The sequence below is a fragment of the Paramisgurnus dabryanus genome, chromosome 12 (assembly GCF_030506205.2).
Source record: "Paramisgurnus dabryanus chromosome 12, PD_genome_1.1, whole genome shotgun sequence".
Taxonomy (NCBI): domain Eukaryota; kingdom Metazoa; phylum Chordata; class Actinopteri; order Cypriniformes; family Cobitidae; genus Paramisgurnus; species Paramisgurnus dabryanus.
Window position 1 is genome coordinate 24,558,022 of NC_133348.1, and position 18,323 is coordinate 24,576,344.

Here is an 18,323-nt window from a genome sequence, read left to right on the forward strand (position 1 = left end):
TTCCAAAGTGTCACATAATTGCTAAAACACTACTGTACGTCTAAAAAGGATTTTTAGCAATGGGAACACTGCAACACTGCAAATTCTGCACCCACCATTCTCCGTCATTTTTACACTTAACTACACAGTAAACTGTCCAAGCTTAATTATATACGAGTATGCCAATATGAGTCGTTTTAAAAAACAAATTAGTTTTTTTAGAGAACTTTAAATAAAAAATTTTTATATGAAAAATTTACCGAGGTGACCTCATAGCTGGCTAAGGCCATGGTTATTTTCAACCCCAGCGCTGGGTTGTTTTAACCCATTGTTGGGTCAAAAATAAAAATTTTCTTTGTTAATTTAACCCAACGAATGGGTTTGTCCTTTTTTGACCCAACGCTGAGTTGAAAATAACACAGCATTTTTTTAGACAGCTCAGCTGTTGTACATTTTATCTTTTACACCAAAGAAATAAAATCTCTTGCCATGGTTTAAGTGGATAATGTTTGGCTGAATGAATTTTATGATAGGCTAACCCTGGAGTGAAAGTCTCTTGTTTATGAACGATTATAAATGCCTCTGGGATCTTATCAAAACAAGCATTGTTTGAGAACATGACATGTTATTTTAGTTCTGTGTTTGGAAGTATGTTTCACCTCGCTTGATGTTGTTTTAGTCTGACAAAATCATGAACAAGCTAGATTTTCCTTTTTAAGTTCCCTTGACTGTGTCTGTAATGTGTTTGCAATGTAAGTGCACACATACAATATCCATTGCTGATTTTCTGAATGACTGCTTACAGTGGAATGTGAACTGTCATTGAGTGAATAGCCTTTGTGAATGCTTACAAAATCTCTCTCTCTCTCTCTCTCTCTCTCTCTTTCTCTCTCATCAGGCTGGAGACATAGACAACTAAGCGATGTCTCTGAATACTCTGTTCGGAGTTCAGGTGATGATCTGTCGCAGACCATTCAGAACTTTGCCATCGGCACACCATCAAAGGTACAGATAACACAAATTCACACTGTGATGTGTAAAGTATGTTGTGAAAAATACTTTGCAATGCATTCATAAAGATAAATATTCTAGGTTTAATGCAGTTTAAGGTCTAATTATCATTTGTGACAGAAAGTTATTTTAATTCATCCCACAGTTAACACACTTACAAAAAAAGGCTGTAGGGGGGCATACCGCTGAAATAAACATTGAAATCAGGGCTGTCAATTGATTCAAATTTTTTCTAAAATTAGTTATTTTCAACTCAGTGTTGGATCAAAAAAAAAGTTGTTTATACCCATTGTTGGGTCGAATAGAAACATTTTCTGAGTTAATTTAACCCAACAGCTGGGTTTGTCCCTTATTGACCAAACGCTGGGTTGAAAATAACCCAGCATATTTAGAGTGTTCAGCCCATAGTAAAGTGGATATTTAAAGAGATAGTTCACCAAAAAATGAAAATTCTGTCATTATTTACTCACTCTCATGTTGCTACATACCCGCATAAATTTCTTTGTTTTGATAAACACAATGGAAGATGTTTTGAGAAATGTTTGTAACCAATCCCTTCGTGAACCCCATTAACTTCTATAGTAGGAAAAAGAATACTATGGAAGTGAATGGGGTCCACAAATGGTTTGGTTACAAACATTTCTCAAAATATCTTCCTTTGTGTTCATCAGAACAAAGTAATTGAAACAGGTTTAGAACAACATGAGTATGAGTAAATGATGACAGAATTTTCATTTTTGGGTGAACTATCCCTTAGGGCTCATTTTTAAAGGAAAACACCACCGTTTTTTATATTTTATTATGTTCTTACCTCAACTTAGACAAATTCATACATACCTATCTTTTTTCAATGAGTCCACTTAATCTTTGTACAGCATGTTGTGAATGTGTTAGCAATTAGCGTAGCCCCATTCATTCCTTAGGATCCAAACAGAGATGAATATAGAAGCCACCAAACACTTCCATGTTTTCCCTTATTTATAGACTGTTACATGAGTAGTTACACGAGTAAGTATGGTGGCACAAAATAAAACATGGCGATTATTTAAGCGGACTAGGCTAAATGCTAACACATTCATGGCATACTGTACAAAGATGAAGTCCACTTATTGAAAAAGATAGGTTTGTATTAATTCATCTGAGTTGAGGTAAGAACATAGTAAAATATTGAAAAATGTTAGTGTTTTCCTTTAAGCTTTCTCACTGCTTCATGTAAAAAGTCATTTGGACAATGGGTTAAAGCTGGCCAAACTGTTTGGTTATAAATAACCTTATTCTGGGTTGTTGTCACCCAGCAATGGGTTAAAACAACCCAAATTTTTTTAGAGTGCATAACCAGCATTAACAATCCAAGCTAAATTTGTTTAAACATTTATACAGTATAGCCAAATATCATTTTTGTTTTATCGTATGTTTCAGCAAACTCTATACAACATGGACAGTGTTGACTACGGTGACTTCACTCCAGATGGTGACAGCCCTATGTGGGTGGGGCTTAATCAAGTTCCATCTACACCAGCATTTCCTGTGTCGCCCCCTACTCCATACGGTAAGAATGACCATGGGATACATACACTGTAAGAATACCATGGTATCACAGGTCATGGAGTCACCACAATATTGTTTATTTGTAAAGAGTAATAAATACCTTTTCAAACCTATAATCTAATACATTTGAAATTTTTTACAGTAAAACGTGAATATTATTTTCCTTCAAGACCTTCTTCTCAAGCCAGCAGACAATACACAGCCTCTCCAATATGGCAAGGTAATCATTGCTATTTAAATGGCCTTACTTGTGCTACATCCTTGTATTATATCTACTATATCAATATTATGTCTACATCATCAACATCAAGAGGAAGTTCTAGATAAAATGGCCTGAGGATCTGTGTGGAAATCATTTTGTGTGTGTCTTCCGCTAAAAGATGAATAGTCTCTGGTTAATCCAGGCAAGGAACGCATCCAACATAAAAATGACTCCCATGCTTCTGTAACAATTTCTTTGTGACTCAAAATAACTCTGCTACAGGATGTAGCCCTCGGGTCATGATGCAAACTTCCTGTAACCTGCTCATTCATGGACTTGTGCGCTGGAGCTGTGGATTAAAAATGTCATTAAGAAAATAGCATTCAGTGCAGTGCTTGTAAAACAATTCACAAGTTTAGTCCCAGTAGAAATAATGGTAAATAGTAGTAAGTAGGAATTATTATTTATTTTAAAGAGGAAAATAAGCGGTAGAGTGTCACTGAAAAGTATCAATCTGCTGTATCCTCTCCAACCAGCACCCAGAACTGGACTGCAATATAGCATGAAAGATTCGCACCATTACTTTTTTTTGTGAACTGACTTTAAAACAACATTGATGGATTTTGCTTTTATCCAAAGCGACTTGCCGTGCATTCAAGCAATACATTTGATCAGTACCCCTGTATGTGTGTTTCCTGGGACTGAACCCACTGCTAACCGAAAGCTCTACAGGAACTCGACAACAGACAGTGTGTGCAGATAAATGTTGCTATCAGCTGGCACAGTCCACATCTTAGGTAATTCCTAAGATTGTTCGCACAACGTTATTTCTATCAGTTATATAATTCATAATGAGAGAAATTAAATCCCCTGATTACATCTGAATGAGAAAACACAGGAAGAGAGCGGAAAGATAGACTGAATCTACAAAAAATGATCCATAAACAATGTAATCCAAAAGAGAAGCGTTCCAAAAGTTTTCCTTCTTCCTTCTATAGATTAATGACTAACAATAAATTGTAGTAATAAAATAAACCTGTTTTTATTTATAATCTTTCAGACATACTTTCTTCAGCAAGACAGCCTAAGAATGAGTTGTTTATTTAAATTCCTGATATGGGAAGATTAGTGGGTTATATAACTTCAGTTCATCCATGTTTTAATTTCCAAATAAACAATAGAAGCTTCTTCACTAAAACTCTTACGTTCTGACAAAACACAAATATTTACTAGGAAGTAAGAAGGGGGGAGGAAGAGAAAGCATTTATGACCATTTAGTTATGTGCTACTGTGTATGGGGTCACATTGGGGACATCATAATAAAAAGTTGCACAATTTTACAAATCAGGGTGCCAGAATTTGATTAAATGCCATTGCATTTTGAGTGAGAACAAGAGTGAATAATAGATTTAAGAATTGTTTGTATTTGGTATGTAAAGTCTGGAGTTTAGTCTTTTTTTGATGCAAATGCAAGCGTACACGCACAGTCGAACGGACATCATAGTTAATTTGACTCTGTTGTTCGATGCATGTGCATTGTAACTCTTGTTTTGCAATACCTCTCATGGCCTAAATACTACACACTCATGCACGCACCAAGCGTGCCGCACAAGCCCTGAAAAGTGAAGCCAAAACGTCTCAATCGCCCTAGTGACTGGTCCTACTATAGGTCATAAACCCTCGCCTACCCCATGTTATTCAATGGGACTTCAAACATCTTTTTTCCGAAGCATGTCATGTACTGTAGTTTTTATCATGCTTATGTAAATTCAAGTGTTTGTTTTTAAAATACTTTTGTTTTTAGTTAGTTATTTAATGCTATAAAACGATGTCACATCATGATTGACAGCTGTGATATGCGCATTCTGCGAGGGCGGGGCCTTGATATCACGGCTTAACCTCCTGCTAATTACTGCGCAGGACTGGTCCCAAAATTGCTACTGTGCAGTCTCAAGACCCAAGATGTCAGCGCCATATCGCCATATTCACTGGCGGCTTCACTTTTCACCAATTTAAGAGTCTATGGTACGCTCATGCGTGATCTACTCATGTACGAGGGGTATCAGATATCCAGCAGTGGGCATACACTACGTGCGCACTCTTCTGATGATGAAAATTGTGTCACCATACTTCGGTCTTAAAGGCCAGAGTATAGTTTTTTACGTGGATGCAAACGTATGTGCACGGTCGAACGCACAGCCTTGCAAAGTATAGTATACCTGACTTATACATGTACTCAGACTTTCGACAGATACAATACATCTCCTGGGCTAAATACTGTATTACATTCTCCTGTAGGCGCATACATGACCTACGCGTACAATGTATGCAGGCGACTTCCAGCAACATGAATGACAGTGACTGTTGGCGACTGAATGGGGTGTATCCAGTCGCGCGACAAAGTTGAGAAAAATTTAACTTTATGCAAATAATGAGCGACTTTCAGGAGTGACTATCAATGAGAAAAAACAGTAAAGTTCACATCATCTGCTTTCGTAAGTTACTGGAGTGAATGGTACTCATTATTTATGACAACCAGATTTAGAAACACCTCCTAACGACCTCATTAAAAAAGACGAGCAACACGCAGCAAATAAGTCGCTGCTAGTCTGAATGCAGCTTTCTGATGACGAAAATTGCATCACTTGCACTGTACGTGGACCCTTGCATACGTGCATAAATAGACCATACTTCGGCCTTAAGCATGCACTACTGCTGTCATTGACTCCACAAGGACTCCAAACTTAGACTTTACTTCACAGAAGCCCTTCAAGCAAACGAAAAAAAATACAGATACAATTTGCTACCAGTAATTTTCTAGCATCTTTGCATATGTTCACACATCCCGTAAAGATCCTGTAAGGACATGTGACGTGTAATGCAATTGTTTTTTTAATAGTCTTTAATTTGTTTATCATCTTTAATTTCACTCTTGAGAAACCACACGCTTGACACTTTTTTCCTAATTTGATAATTTACTGGAAAATACAACTAATATACTTTTAAAGGGCTGGATGATTGCAGTATGGAGCAGATGTTTTACCATTGAGAGCGTGAGACGCCCATAAAAGGACATCCTCACCTCTGACCCCTGCTGCTGCAGTTAGCTTAGGTGTAGCAGACTGTGTGCGAGTCTGAGGAGAACAATGCTTGCATAGTTTATCAAAGACGCGAGATCACTCATGAACTCGTATGTTAATGAAGCCATGGGGGTCTTTCACTGTCCTTCTGCTTCGTGCCAGTTGGGGGCAGTTGTCCAACCTCCTGTTTCCTTTTATTCAGCACCTCCCGCCCCTTCAGCCCCCACCCCCACTCGAAGCCGAACTCCTCAAAGCTGAAGTCAGTCCTTCTAGAAGAATAGCGTGAAGTAGTTTTCCATCTGGGGTTTAACATATTTCCAAAAACTCAATGACTTCATTCAGACTGGCCATAAATGAGTAGAGAGAGAGAGAGGGAAAGAGAAATAGAGAGACTCCACGAGAGAGAGAGAGAGAGAGAGAGAGAGAGAGACTCCACGAGAGCGAGAGAGAGAGAGAGAGAGAGAGAGAGAGAGAGAGAGAGAGAGAGAGTTTGTAGAGAGTAAGGGGGAGAGCTGGACAAAACTGTACTGTGTGACGTGCCGTCCGTGGTCACTGTTTGTTTCGGGAGAGAGAATGTGAGATGGTATGAAAGACAAAGTTGCTGTACGAGAGTGAGGCAGAGAAAGAGCAAACTGAAGAGCAAAAGTTTCATTCACATTGGAAATTCAGATTCAAACAAAGAAACAAAGTGATTTGTGCAGGAGTTTTTGGACACATAAGTGAGCACCAGTTTCAACTTACCCCCTTGGATGAGGAATTCTTCAACATGACTGCTTCTCTAGGTATGAAAGGAAATATTTGGTCATTTCAGCCAACTTTTAGGACTTGTGCTTGTTGTGTGAGAAAGCATTTGTCTGTGTTTTCCGGTGACTTCCACACACTGTCTGTGTTTGTATGCTAATGCATCAGCCATTTGCTGTAGTCATCTCAAACAGACAGTCTTCTGTTCATCTCTATGTTGACTGCCCCCACACTATGAAGAACGTGGTCTCTTCACCTTTGTTTTTATGTGAGCATCTCCATCTTTAGTACACTGGCAACAGTCCTGTTTCTTAATCAGTATATTGGCTTCTGCAGTAAAACATCCTTATCTTTACCTAAGTATTAACATGTTTGTGAGATACAGGAGCTTCTGTTTTCTGAGTTAAGACTTCTTTCACTTTTTACATGAAGATACTATTGTGCAGTTTTGCTGATATCATTTAAAGGATGTTTTAAGAATGTGTTTCTACTAAAAAACAAGTCCAAAACATGGATTAGAAATGTATTATTGTACACTAAGCAGCTGAGATTGCAAAATTCAAAAGTGGAAGTTAATGCTCATAATAAATGCATGGACATTTGGGTACGTGATATGGTAGACTTTTGTTTAAGAGCTCTTTTGGTTTGTTTATATGTGAATGCTTCCTGTTTCACTGGCCCTTAAAGTTGTGGCCAGTTTGTCTGAAGATCTGAACTAGATATTGGCTTTGACACATCTGCACTGACCAAAACAGTCATTTAAAGATCCCGCTCAGCTGTGCTTTCACCTAAGCATGAAGTATAGTCTGTTTTTTAACATGCACTGTCGAATGCACAGCCTTGCAAAGTATAGTTTATTTGCAGACTGATCTCACGGAAAGTCGTGTTATAGTCACGAAAAATTTTATTTATTTATTTGTGTACATGGCATGAAATTCAGTTTTTATTCGTGCCTTGAGCAAGAATGTCTGTTTTGTGTCACTCACACAAATTTCTATAAATAGTTTTTCGTGCCACTTCTTTTTCGTGTCATTTTTTTGTATTGTTATTAGGGCTGGGACTTTAACGCGTTAATTAAGATTAATTAATTACACAAAAAATAACGCGTTAAACATTTTTAACGCATTTTAATCGCACTTATTTTTGCACCGCGGAACATTTCTCATTGGATGAGTTTCGGCGGACCGATTATTCTGGATCACCAACTAGCGTTCATGACTTCAGACAACAACAAACCACAGTGAAAATGAACGAAGAAGCTGATGAGATCGCTTTGGTTGGCCACGTGGATGGGATTTTTTTTTATTAAAAACGAACGGATGGAAGCGTTGATAAGAGCATGGTTGTGTGTAAGCTATGCAACAAGGAATTCACATATCACCGCAGCACATCGAGCCTCAAGTATCATCTCAATGCAAAACATATAGCAGCTAGCGTGGACGTTAGCCCGACTCCGGGTACAACGACTTGGTTAAACAAAAATAAACAATATTTTGTTGCTTAAGCTTATGTATTCAGTCATTATTCATGGTATACTAAAAATCCATGTTAAAAAATAACTTCTCAATGTTCTCAGGTCAAATATTTATATGTGATTAATTTTGATTCATTAATTACAAAGCCTCTTATTAATTAGATAATTTTTTTTAATCGAGTCCCGGCCCTAATTGTTTTCTAATTTCTCATTAACATTGTTGCATGGGGTTAGAATCACTTTCTGTTACATTTTTAGACATCCTAACCCAAACCCCAGCTCTAACCCCAACTCCAGGCGAGAATAGTTTTAAAAGCAGAAGAAAAACGTTTAGAAACCAATACATAAAAGTACATCCTAACCCAAACCCCATATCTGACCCCAACTCCAAGCGACAATGATTTAAAAATAGGAAAAAAATGAAATAACAAAACAAAAATGACAAGAAAAAGAAAGTCGTGCCATGGACACGAAAAACTATTTATAGAAATTTGTACTGACTGACACGAAAAAGACATTCGTGCTAAAGGCACCAAAAAAGCTGAATTTCGTGCCATAGACACAAATAAATGAATCATATTTTTTGTGACTATGTACTCAGGGTTTAAAAAAATCCAGTGGTGCGCGCATACTTTTCTGATGATTTAAATTGTGTCACATACACATAAAAAATCTATTTACTTCATCCTTAACCTACATTTAAAAACCAAACCTTTCTGTAAGGCTGTATGGTTCCAAAACTAACCCTTTATATCAACATTTATATTTTTTTACTTTTTTATCCAAAGCAGTTGCAAAGTATACAGTGCATTACAAAAGTATACATTTTATTGTTATGTGTGTTCCCATGGGATCGTCCCCACAACGTTTTGCACTGCTAACTAGTACTCTATCACTACAGGAACACAACTTTTAATATTTCTGATCTTTGTATTGGAAAAAGTTTCTCCTGATTGTAAAAAGTTGGACTCCGAGGAACCAAAAATAGTTGTGAAGACAGTGTTTCCCACAGGATTTTGAGGAGACTGTGGTGGTGATGACGTCACCCGCTAATTAGCATATATGTGACGTCATCATGTCGTGTTTGCGTTTGATCTAGTGTTGGCACCTGAAATATGTTTCACTTCTACTCTTTGATCTGTATCTGTATTTGATCTATATTATATATCAAATTATATTTTAAGCTGAATTAAGCTGTTTTAAATGGTGAAATAAAAATGTAAATGGGAATCATGAAAATTCTATTTGTGGGGGCCAGTGTTGATTCTGTGGTGGGCCACCACAAATAAATCAATGTATGGGAAACGCTGGAAGAACCCGAAGAGTGTATATTTCTAATGCTCTTGTTGGTTCTGTCAGTGTTTCAAAAGGGTTGACATTCCTCACAAACACAGCAACAAACTCAATAGGCCACTGCTTCACCAAATCGATATTGTGTGGAAAACCATCTGACTTCTTTCACTCTATTTCATTCTTTTGTCTGGCTCACACTTGACTTGTCCCATGAATCACCACACATCTGTGATTTAGGACGACAAGTTTGGCACATTCCCATCTGCCCTGGCAGATTTATCAAGCAGCCACGATAGATCCTAAATCAGAATAGATTGACTTGATACTCTTGTTGTGGGTAGATGCATATTTATGTGACTTCACTTGTGGTTATGTGTTTAATAGTGAGGTCTTTGATGGATGCTTGTTGGAGGAGAAGCTAATGGTGGCGTCATGTAGACAGTAGAGATATTCTCCGCTTTGTGTCCAGACAAGGGATGGTTCTGTGTGACTCTTTGTCCACATGAATGTGGGGGAAAGAATGCTTTATGTAATGGTAGTACAGATCCCGGGGCAGTTTGAACATTTGTTTTGTGTTTTAAAAAGTTAGACAAGTGTGCAACCAAACAAGCAATTTGGTTTGTTTGTCTGCAAAGATGCAAGCCGCAAGCACAAATTGTGTTTAAAACTCTTCACTGTCTGCTCATCTTATCAAGATTCACAATAGTAAGCTTATAATAAAAATAATTAATAAGATGAGCTCTTAGGTCAGTGAATGTTTTTCAATACGCGTAAATAAGTACCTAAAATGACCTGTAATGTTATGTTTCAAACAGAGGTGGCGATAGAGAGGCAAAGGTAACAGATCACGTTCACCAAAGTAGACTTTGCTTTGACAAACTGTATTTTTTAGATTTTTTTTAAAGAATAATATTTAATAAAACATCACAACTAGGCATGGGCCGATTACCGGTTTCAAGGTATACCGAGGTTTAAAACAGTCAAGGTTTCAAAACCACTAAAATGTTCTGTGATACCGTCTCCAAGGTATGAGCTGTGTTTATACAAAATTCATTAAATCATGAAGTCATTTGATTGATTTGATGTTTACATTTAATATATATTACGAAAATATTATATATGTTTTGAAAGCATATTATAATTTAAAGGCATTATTGTACCTGGCATTTGAAAATAACACATTTTAGTGTTGCAATGGCAATACCGCAACACCGTGAAACCGTGGTATTTTTGCTAAAGGTTATCATACCGCCAGAATCTTATACCGGCCCATGCCTAATCACAACGCTTTATTAACAAGAGTGTGTAAAACAGCACAGTCAGATTGTATACAAAAATGTAAAAGATTGCTTTATACAGTGCCGAACATATACAAGTAAGAATGATCCCTACTACAGTAAATAAAAAAAAAATGGGGATTAAATTGAGAAAATGTTTATATTTCTATATTTGATTATTTTTGCTTTGTGTACCTTTAGCCAATAGCAAAAGTGATCGCCATAGCCTACTAAAAAGTCCAGTGAAAACCAGCCTGATCTGATTGGTTGCTTTAACGTGGCATCCCATCCTAGTTTCAGCTTGTTAAGGTGATGTAGCATGCTGGTTTTAGATGGATTTTGGCCACTTTTTAGCTGGTCTTAGCTGGGAAACCAGCTGACCCACCAGCTTGACCAGGCTGGAAGATCAGCTTGACCAGCTATGCCAGGCTGAGAGGACCATCTTAAACCAGCTACTTCCATATTAAACCACCTAGGACCAGCCAACCAGCTTAGCCAAGCTGGCCAAGCTTCCAGCCTGGTTTAAGCTGGTGGGTCATCTGGTCTTCCAGTCTGACCAGCTATAAACTGTCCAAAACCCTCTAAAACCAGCCTGCTGCACTAGCTGAAACTAGGCTGAGACCAGCAAAAACTAGCAAACCAGCCTAGCTGGCATACTATATAAATTTAACTTTGTGGTAAATTTTCCACTGAGGTAAATGTTGTTAGAACATGCATGAGTCATGACAGATGTTTTCTTTAGTTCCTTGGAAGTAAGAGTCATAAAATCCTTTCATACAGATCGTTGATCCCAGAAAATTGCCATAGAAATGCCAGTGTGCTCTCTGTGTGAACGCAAACACGTCCAGATCCCAGGACAAATCAACTCAACATATATTTTTATGTTACTTTAACTTAAATTAAAGCTGCATTCTGCAAGATTTTTTTGATCATATTCACTATAACCGACACTATGCTCCAATAGAACAACATAAGTTAGGATGTATAAGAAAAAAAACTGGCTTTTCTACCTCAACCTAGAGCCTGTTATTTGGTTGGCATAAATTCACCGTTCACGTTTCATCTGGTCCAATCAGTGCAAGGCTGTGTAAAGTCTGCCTGTCAATCACAGTTCCTGCACACGCCACAGATCCACCCTCGCGCGCGTTACAACAGGTTTGTTCGAACTCAATGCGTCGCCGCAAGAATCGACAACCGGATTACGTCAAAGTACCACGAGAGCGATTCATGAAATTATATGGAGGAGATTTGGCATCTTTGACGTCATCCGGCTGTCGGTTCTTGCGGCGCCGTATGAAGTAGAACAAGCCTAATATCACATGCATCTGTCTGTAGTTCACAGGTGTGTTGGATTGAACGCAGCGTGATGGCGAAGAGAACATTCACAAACAAACTTCCGATTAGCAATTGCTATTTATGGGTATATTAGCCAGAGCATCCTACATCTGAGTACTCCATAGTGTTGATCAATGCTGAAGAGAGTCAAGAGACGGCCGCGTTCACAAAAATACTGGTGCACACACACTGACGAGGATGTGCTCCATCGGAGGTTCTCATCTCAATCCTCCAGAGTTGCCGACTGTAGCTTTAAATTAAACAATTTCAACTTGATTTTATAAGTTATGTCAACTTTTAAAAACCAAAGCTTAAAATAGTAGGTTGAATTGACTTGCAAAACCAATTTGTTAACATTACTGGAATCATTTCCGGAATGTGTCCTTTGTAAACAAAACCCAGGAACAGTTCTCATGTCATGATGTCACAGTGACATAATTCATCGTGCAATGGCCAGAAGCAGAGATTGTTCTCCAGCTTAATCGAATGGTACACAATGCGCTAGTTTATGATTGAATAAATGTATAAATTACATTACACATCACATCGTTATGTCACATGTCTTTACGGGATCTTCATGGGATGAGTGTGAACATACACATAGACTCACCATAAAATCACCAGCAGTGTGAATAGATCAAATTCAACCTATACTGGCCAATACAAAACCCGGGACACTTTTATAGTGCATCTCTGTCACAATACAATATAATGTTACTGTCCTAATATGTAACTAATAAGGCTTCCGGGCAACTGCCCAAAAAAACCAAAGCTGTTTTATTCTTACATGCTTTGTTTGGTGACATGAACAGACAACTTTTCTTGTTGTGCAAAACAGATCTTTGCACTCCGGCAAAAAATATCTTCTGTATGTGATCACAATAGCATCTGATGTCTGAGACAAAGCCCAGGTGTTGAGTATAAAACTGAGATCATAGAACTGAAGCTGAAGTCTTGAGCTATTGCAGACATATTTTTGACAGTCTCTTATATCATTGGTGAAATGCTTTTGACTAGAAAGCATTAAATTTTCTCTCTCTCTCTCTTTCTCTGCACACATTCTCTTTTCAGCTTTAGGGCTTTGATCACAACAGCTGGACATTTTTCAGCTTGGCTCATTGCGTGTGTGTGTGTATGTGTGCATTCCTCCTCTGAATGGAGAGTTTGTTAAGTCTATAAAACTGAAGTCGTCCTTTGTCTCTGGGGCATGCAGGACATTATTTCTGAATGCCATGGGTTTAACAGACGTACTCACAAACACACTTACATAAACTTTAATCATCGTTTATTCATTCAACATCCAAACCGCATGCGATATTGATATGGCTTGCAATGCTTACATTTTCAGGAGACTTGCACACAAACAAATACACAGTTTTTTGGGAGAGAGGGAGGTGTGTGAAGTCATTTGCGAGAAGTCTGGCTTTTTTAAACACTGAGGACGTTTTGTACCCTCTCAATTTGAGACGGAGAGGAAAGCATGAATTACGTTCTGCACAGTGGTCTCCAGGCTTGGCTCTGTCTAGATTGGTTAGGCTGGTCCGTTTGATGGTTTATAGAGGTTTTGGCTACTATTTACCTGGTAAGCTTGGAGATCAGCTTGGTGACCATCTAAACACACACTTGGACAGGCTTGGAGACCTTCTTAAACCAGCATAAGGTGGTTTCCTGGTTTTTGGTGGTTTAAGCTGTTTTTCATTTCGGTAGGGTGGATCCACTGACCTTTTTATTCTGCCTGGAGAACATTTCTTCTCCAGGGGTCTTCCCATTTCTTTGAAGAGCTACTTTAGTTCAACAGACCATTGACCTTTTGGATTGCTGGATGGTTCGATCCTCATATGACATTAACATCTGTTGATCCTTTTGGTTTGGATAAGTGGATAGATCACTAGCTTTCTGGCCAATTCTAACCTATAAATGCATTTCTGTATAAAAATCAAAACGGCACCATAAATGTGTGCATGTAGTGTACAGCCCCTGTCTTGATTTTGAATGGGATGGAATTCCAAAGGCAAACCAGATGAATCTCTGGGAGGAATCATTTGGTATTTATGCACCCTGCATGGGAATGAGTTTCAGGGTTTTCTGGGTGGGTCAAGTTATGAGCTATATTTATAGTAACAATTATGATCTAAGTCTTAAAGTGTCCAGATGTTGTGTGTGTTTTTATGTTTACATGTATTCCTGGTAACATTTTTAAAGATGGAGTGCGACGGATGACGTTACAGACGTCTATGGTTCCGTTCACACAGCAGGGCTTCTCCGTATATGCGGTTGTGAGATCCAAAAATTTACGGGGTGTGAGTTTGGTTATAGAATGCGGTTGTCACACCCGTAAAAAACTGAACTGAATCTGAACGCAGCCGCATTAAGGACTTAAATATACACTTTTAACGCAAGAAGCTGAAATGTGAGCCTGTAAAAGTCTCAAATTCTAAAATAAACCAGCATCAAAGCCATACATTTCACTATGATTTTAATCTTTGACAACCTTACTCAGTCAATGTTTAAGATATCAAGGTTATATTTTCACAGAATGTTCTTGCACATTATGATTTTATGTAGAAAGCAATAAAAAAATAAAGACTTCAGCTGGGTTTTCACAGGCAGTGTCACAAAAATACTTTAAATACGCCCATAAAATTAATTAGATTATAGCTCGCTAGTATCCAAACAGAAAGTGAGAGGAATGTGAGACAAACAAAGTGAAATTCCTCGAGGGTCCCTCCCCTGTGGTTTTGTTATGTGCACAATCTGAAGAATGCGTATGGGCTTCTGCCAAGCCCACAACTACAACTCCCCTGCAGTGATTTAGCCACTAACACCGTTTGATTTATGACCTGTATTTGGCAACTAGTAGCAGGTAACTCTGTACAGGTTTTCAAACAGGCGTGCCATAATAAATTGCTCATACAGAAAGGAATGTTACAGAAAATAATTGGTTAAAGGTGCATGTCCAGGTCTTAAAGCTCCTGCTATTTGTCTCCTTGCAGAGTCGAGAGGATTTGTGGACAGCATGACGCACGCATCCATGTCGTCAGATGGAGAGCTCTTTCACTCTGATGTCACAGGAAGTCCCGCCTCCTGTCAGAGGATGTTCGGATCCATGCACTCTATGTCTACCCCGAGCCCACTGGTCAATACAGACAGGTACTGATGTCAATCAAAGTTACGAACCAATCAGGACCTCAATTCTATGGTTGTGTCTAGAAGGGATACAGCAACGGCCAAAATTTCGCCAGATGAACGCTAATCCTACCCTCTAACGGAACCCTAAAACTAACATTTCTCAGGATGTAGGATGTAGCTGTATCATATTTAGCCAGAACTGCTGTTTTTCATCCTACCCCTAAACCCAACATCTTGTGAAATTTGGCTGTAGCTGTATGCCCTTAGCCAGAACCCAATTCTAACTGATAAGGGGAAATGTGTGCTATCATTTATGAGAGTGAATGGCAATCTTACTTCATAAGCCAACTTTGATTTAGGTGGTTTCAGTAAGAAAATAAAAAAATAAGCTATTGGGACAACAGTAAGAGTTTTTATACCATAAGAGTATCTAGATGGCATAACCTAAACATTTTTTTGTCTTGGAAGAATTGGAGGAGATTCTATTATGTTTAAGTACCCATTAAAATCCCAGACTTTTAATTACAAACTTCAATGGCTTGAAATCTGAGCGCAGATTAGAAAATTTTAAGATCTCCTTTGAAACTTAAAGTGCGTGTTGCAGGTTAACCACCACTGTCGATTAATGGCTACATAAATCACTCAAGATATGTGTATAATTTTTAAAATGTCTCAAAAATGGTCTTAAAGACCACTTTTTTTACGTTTTTGGTATTAACGGTTATTTTAACGCAATTCTGCGATGACGTCACGTTGGGGAGAAGTGGAGAAAGACTCAGCCAAAGCCATAGAGATAGATGAGACATTTATTGCTGTTTAATACTTACGTATATAATTTGGAAATCATATATACATCGTAGGAAATATATAATGTGTTATACTGCAAAGTTACCATGCTAATTATTATTTATGATATATGTGGAGATAAATAAAACTTCGCAAATCTGCTGATTGGATCCATTCATGTCCTGACCACCAGGCTAGAGATTTTTAAACATCCTTAATCCACACTTACTAGTCTATCAAATAATATCTCAAATATATTGTTTTGTGAAATAAAAGGATGCTTTGTTATATTGTTTATGTGATTATAACGAATCACACGATCATTTCATACGCAGCAGCAGTCAGCAGCACACTCGGATCCGACCGCATACATACTGTAATAAACAGGCGTTCGGCGGCTTTTTACATCACGACAGACTATGCCATTTGAGGAGGAACCGCTCATTGATCACCGTATTTTTATAAATCCTGTACATGTTTGGACCTGCCGAACAGGTTGAGCACTTTCATATACTTTGTTGAGCAGAGAGGCTGCACTTTGACCAGCGGGCTGCGGGAACCGGCGCACATCACGCCGCCAGACGGTGTTGTTAACTCGAAACGTATAACTATTATCAGATCGACCCACCGGGAAAGTCCCGACTCTCTCGATTGCAATTCCGCTACTGGCTGTAAGAAAGTGAGTGCGTTTGGGTCGCTGGTCCCCGCGAACAGATGTGACGTGCTTCACTCACCTTCCAGGATTAGAGACATGCTGCCAAAACCGTTTGTGCTGAAGATCGCATAAAAGTTACACCCACTTCAGGCAGGATCATGGACCCCCTCAAGCCAGCATGCACGAGTATGTTAATTGTTTGTTTACTTTCTACACGAAGATAATATGCTAACGTTATGCTATCTGGCTGTCTGCCTATCTCTCTGTACTAGCCTATCCATCTGTCTGTCTATCTATCTATCTATCTATCTATCTATCTATCTATCTATCTATCTATCTATCTATCTATCTATCTATCTATCTATCTATCTATCTATCTATCTATCTATCTATCTATCTAAATAATCTGCGCTATCAGAACTGTACTTTACTCGTCTTTCTATAGTCATTCTCAATGCTCTCAAGGCTGCATGGTAAATTCTCTCCCCAGCGTGACGTCATACAGTGCGTTGTGGGGGAAAGGAGAATCATTGCAAACCGCTGTACTTTTTCATACTTTTTCGGGTTTTGTGATACTCAACAACATAAAATACAATGGATAACAGTTTAAATGTTTATTATTAACAAGCAAATTGCACAAATTCGTTGAAAAATTTTACCTGCAAAACGCCCTTTAAATAAAGACACATTGAGGTTGCTAAGATCTGACAGACAGGAGACATGAGCAAAATTCCCTATTTGCTCTCCATTTCATCTCATGTCTGAGAAACAATCGATATACTTAAGAGATGGCATTTGTGGTTTTTCTTCGCTCTGGAATGATAATGCTATTGTTTCGAGGCTACATGTGTGGTCTAATGTAAACTACATTTAACAGCGTACAAACACACCGTGGGGCGTGTTTGTCTATGCACAGGATATGTAAGTCAACTTTTGCTGTTTCCTCCTATCCGTATAGCCCCACAACAGCTCATTCCTGGTTAGAGGGTGGCTCCAGCACCCCCATGAGCCACTACACCCCGCAGCCCTCCCCACCACTCAACCTCTCCTCCCCAAACTCTCACAGCTCCCCGCGGGGGGCACCTCGCAGCCTGTCCTCCTCTGTGGACATGGGAGGACTGGAGAGCAGCCTATTGGAGGCAGTCGAGGGTCTTGAGGCCTTGGGTCTGGATGTGTCACAGCCTCCCCTTCTACCCCTGAAGAGAAGAGGCACAGAGGGGTCAGAGACCATGTTGAGTTTCCCGCTCAGCAGGAGTGGTCTCAGTGCATCTTTCGCCAGTCATAACACTTCACCTACGAGATCCACACCGAGTCCAGGTTAGAACCGGATCTGTGCAGACGGACGAATTTGTTATATTTGTAGTCTTGAGTATAATGTGATTTTACTGACTTGCAGATTTCATGGCTACTAAACCTGAAAACGTGAAGTTTGTTCAGGATACGACAAAGTTCTGGTACAAGCCAGACATTTCTCGAGAGCAAGGTAGGGTTAACCGAGATCCAAGAGATATTTATTGATATGGTGTCCGCTTTGGCAAGCATTAATATATATTCCATTTGACTTATTCTGCAGCTATTGCCATTCTCAAGGATAGAGAGCCGGGTTCGTTCATCATCAGAGACAGTCACTCGTTCAGAGGAGCATACGGATTGGCCATGAAGGTGGCCACGCCCCCACCCTCGGTTCTGCAGCAAAGCAAAAAAGGTAAGGGAATGCTTAAACTGACATATAAGTTGTGACATCATTCTTGCACTGGATATGACTGAATAGGAAAACTTGAATGAATTGTGGTGTGATATTCAGGGAGTTTTA

The 18,323-nt window shown here is 38.8% G+C and overlaps 1 protein-coding gene across 2 annotated transcripts in view; it reads left to right on the top strand.

Annotated features, from left to right (window-relative positions):
- The window catches only part of tns3.2 (tensin 3, tandem duplicate 2), a 54,565-nt gene that overhangs the window by 29,349 nt on the left and 6,893 nt on the right, over positions 1-18,323 (top strand). For both annotated transcript variants that reach the window (XM_065257289.2, XM_065257290.2), the window contains exons 14-20: positions 878-984; positions 2,410-2,539; positions 2,681-2,758; positions 14,934-15,090; positions 17,469-17,827; positions 17,907-17,993; positions 18,084-18,215. In XM_065257289.2, the coding sequence (XP_065113361.1) occupies positions 878-984; positions 2,410-2,539; positions 2,681-2,758; positions 14,934-15,090; positions 17,469-17,827; positions 17,907-17,993; positions 18,084-18,215 (1,050 nt within the window). The remainder of the gene's footprint in view (positions 1-877; positions 985-2,409; positions 2,540-2,680; positions 2,759-14,933; positions 15,091-17,468; positions 17,828-17,906; positions 17,994-18,083; positions 18,216-18,323) is intronic.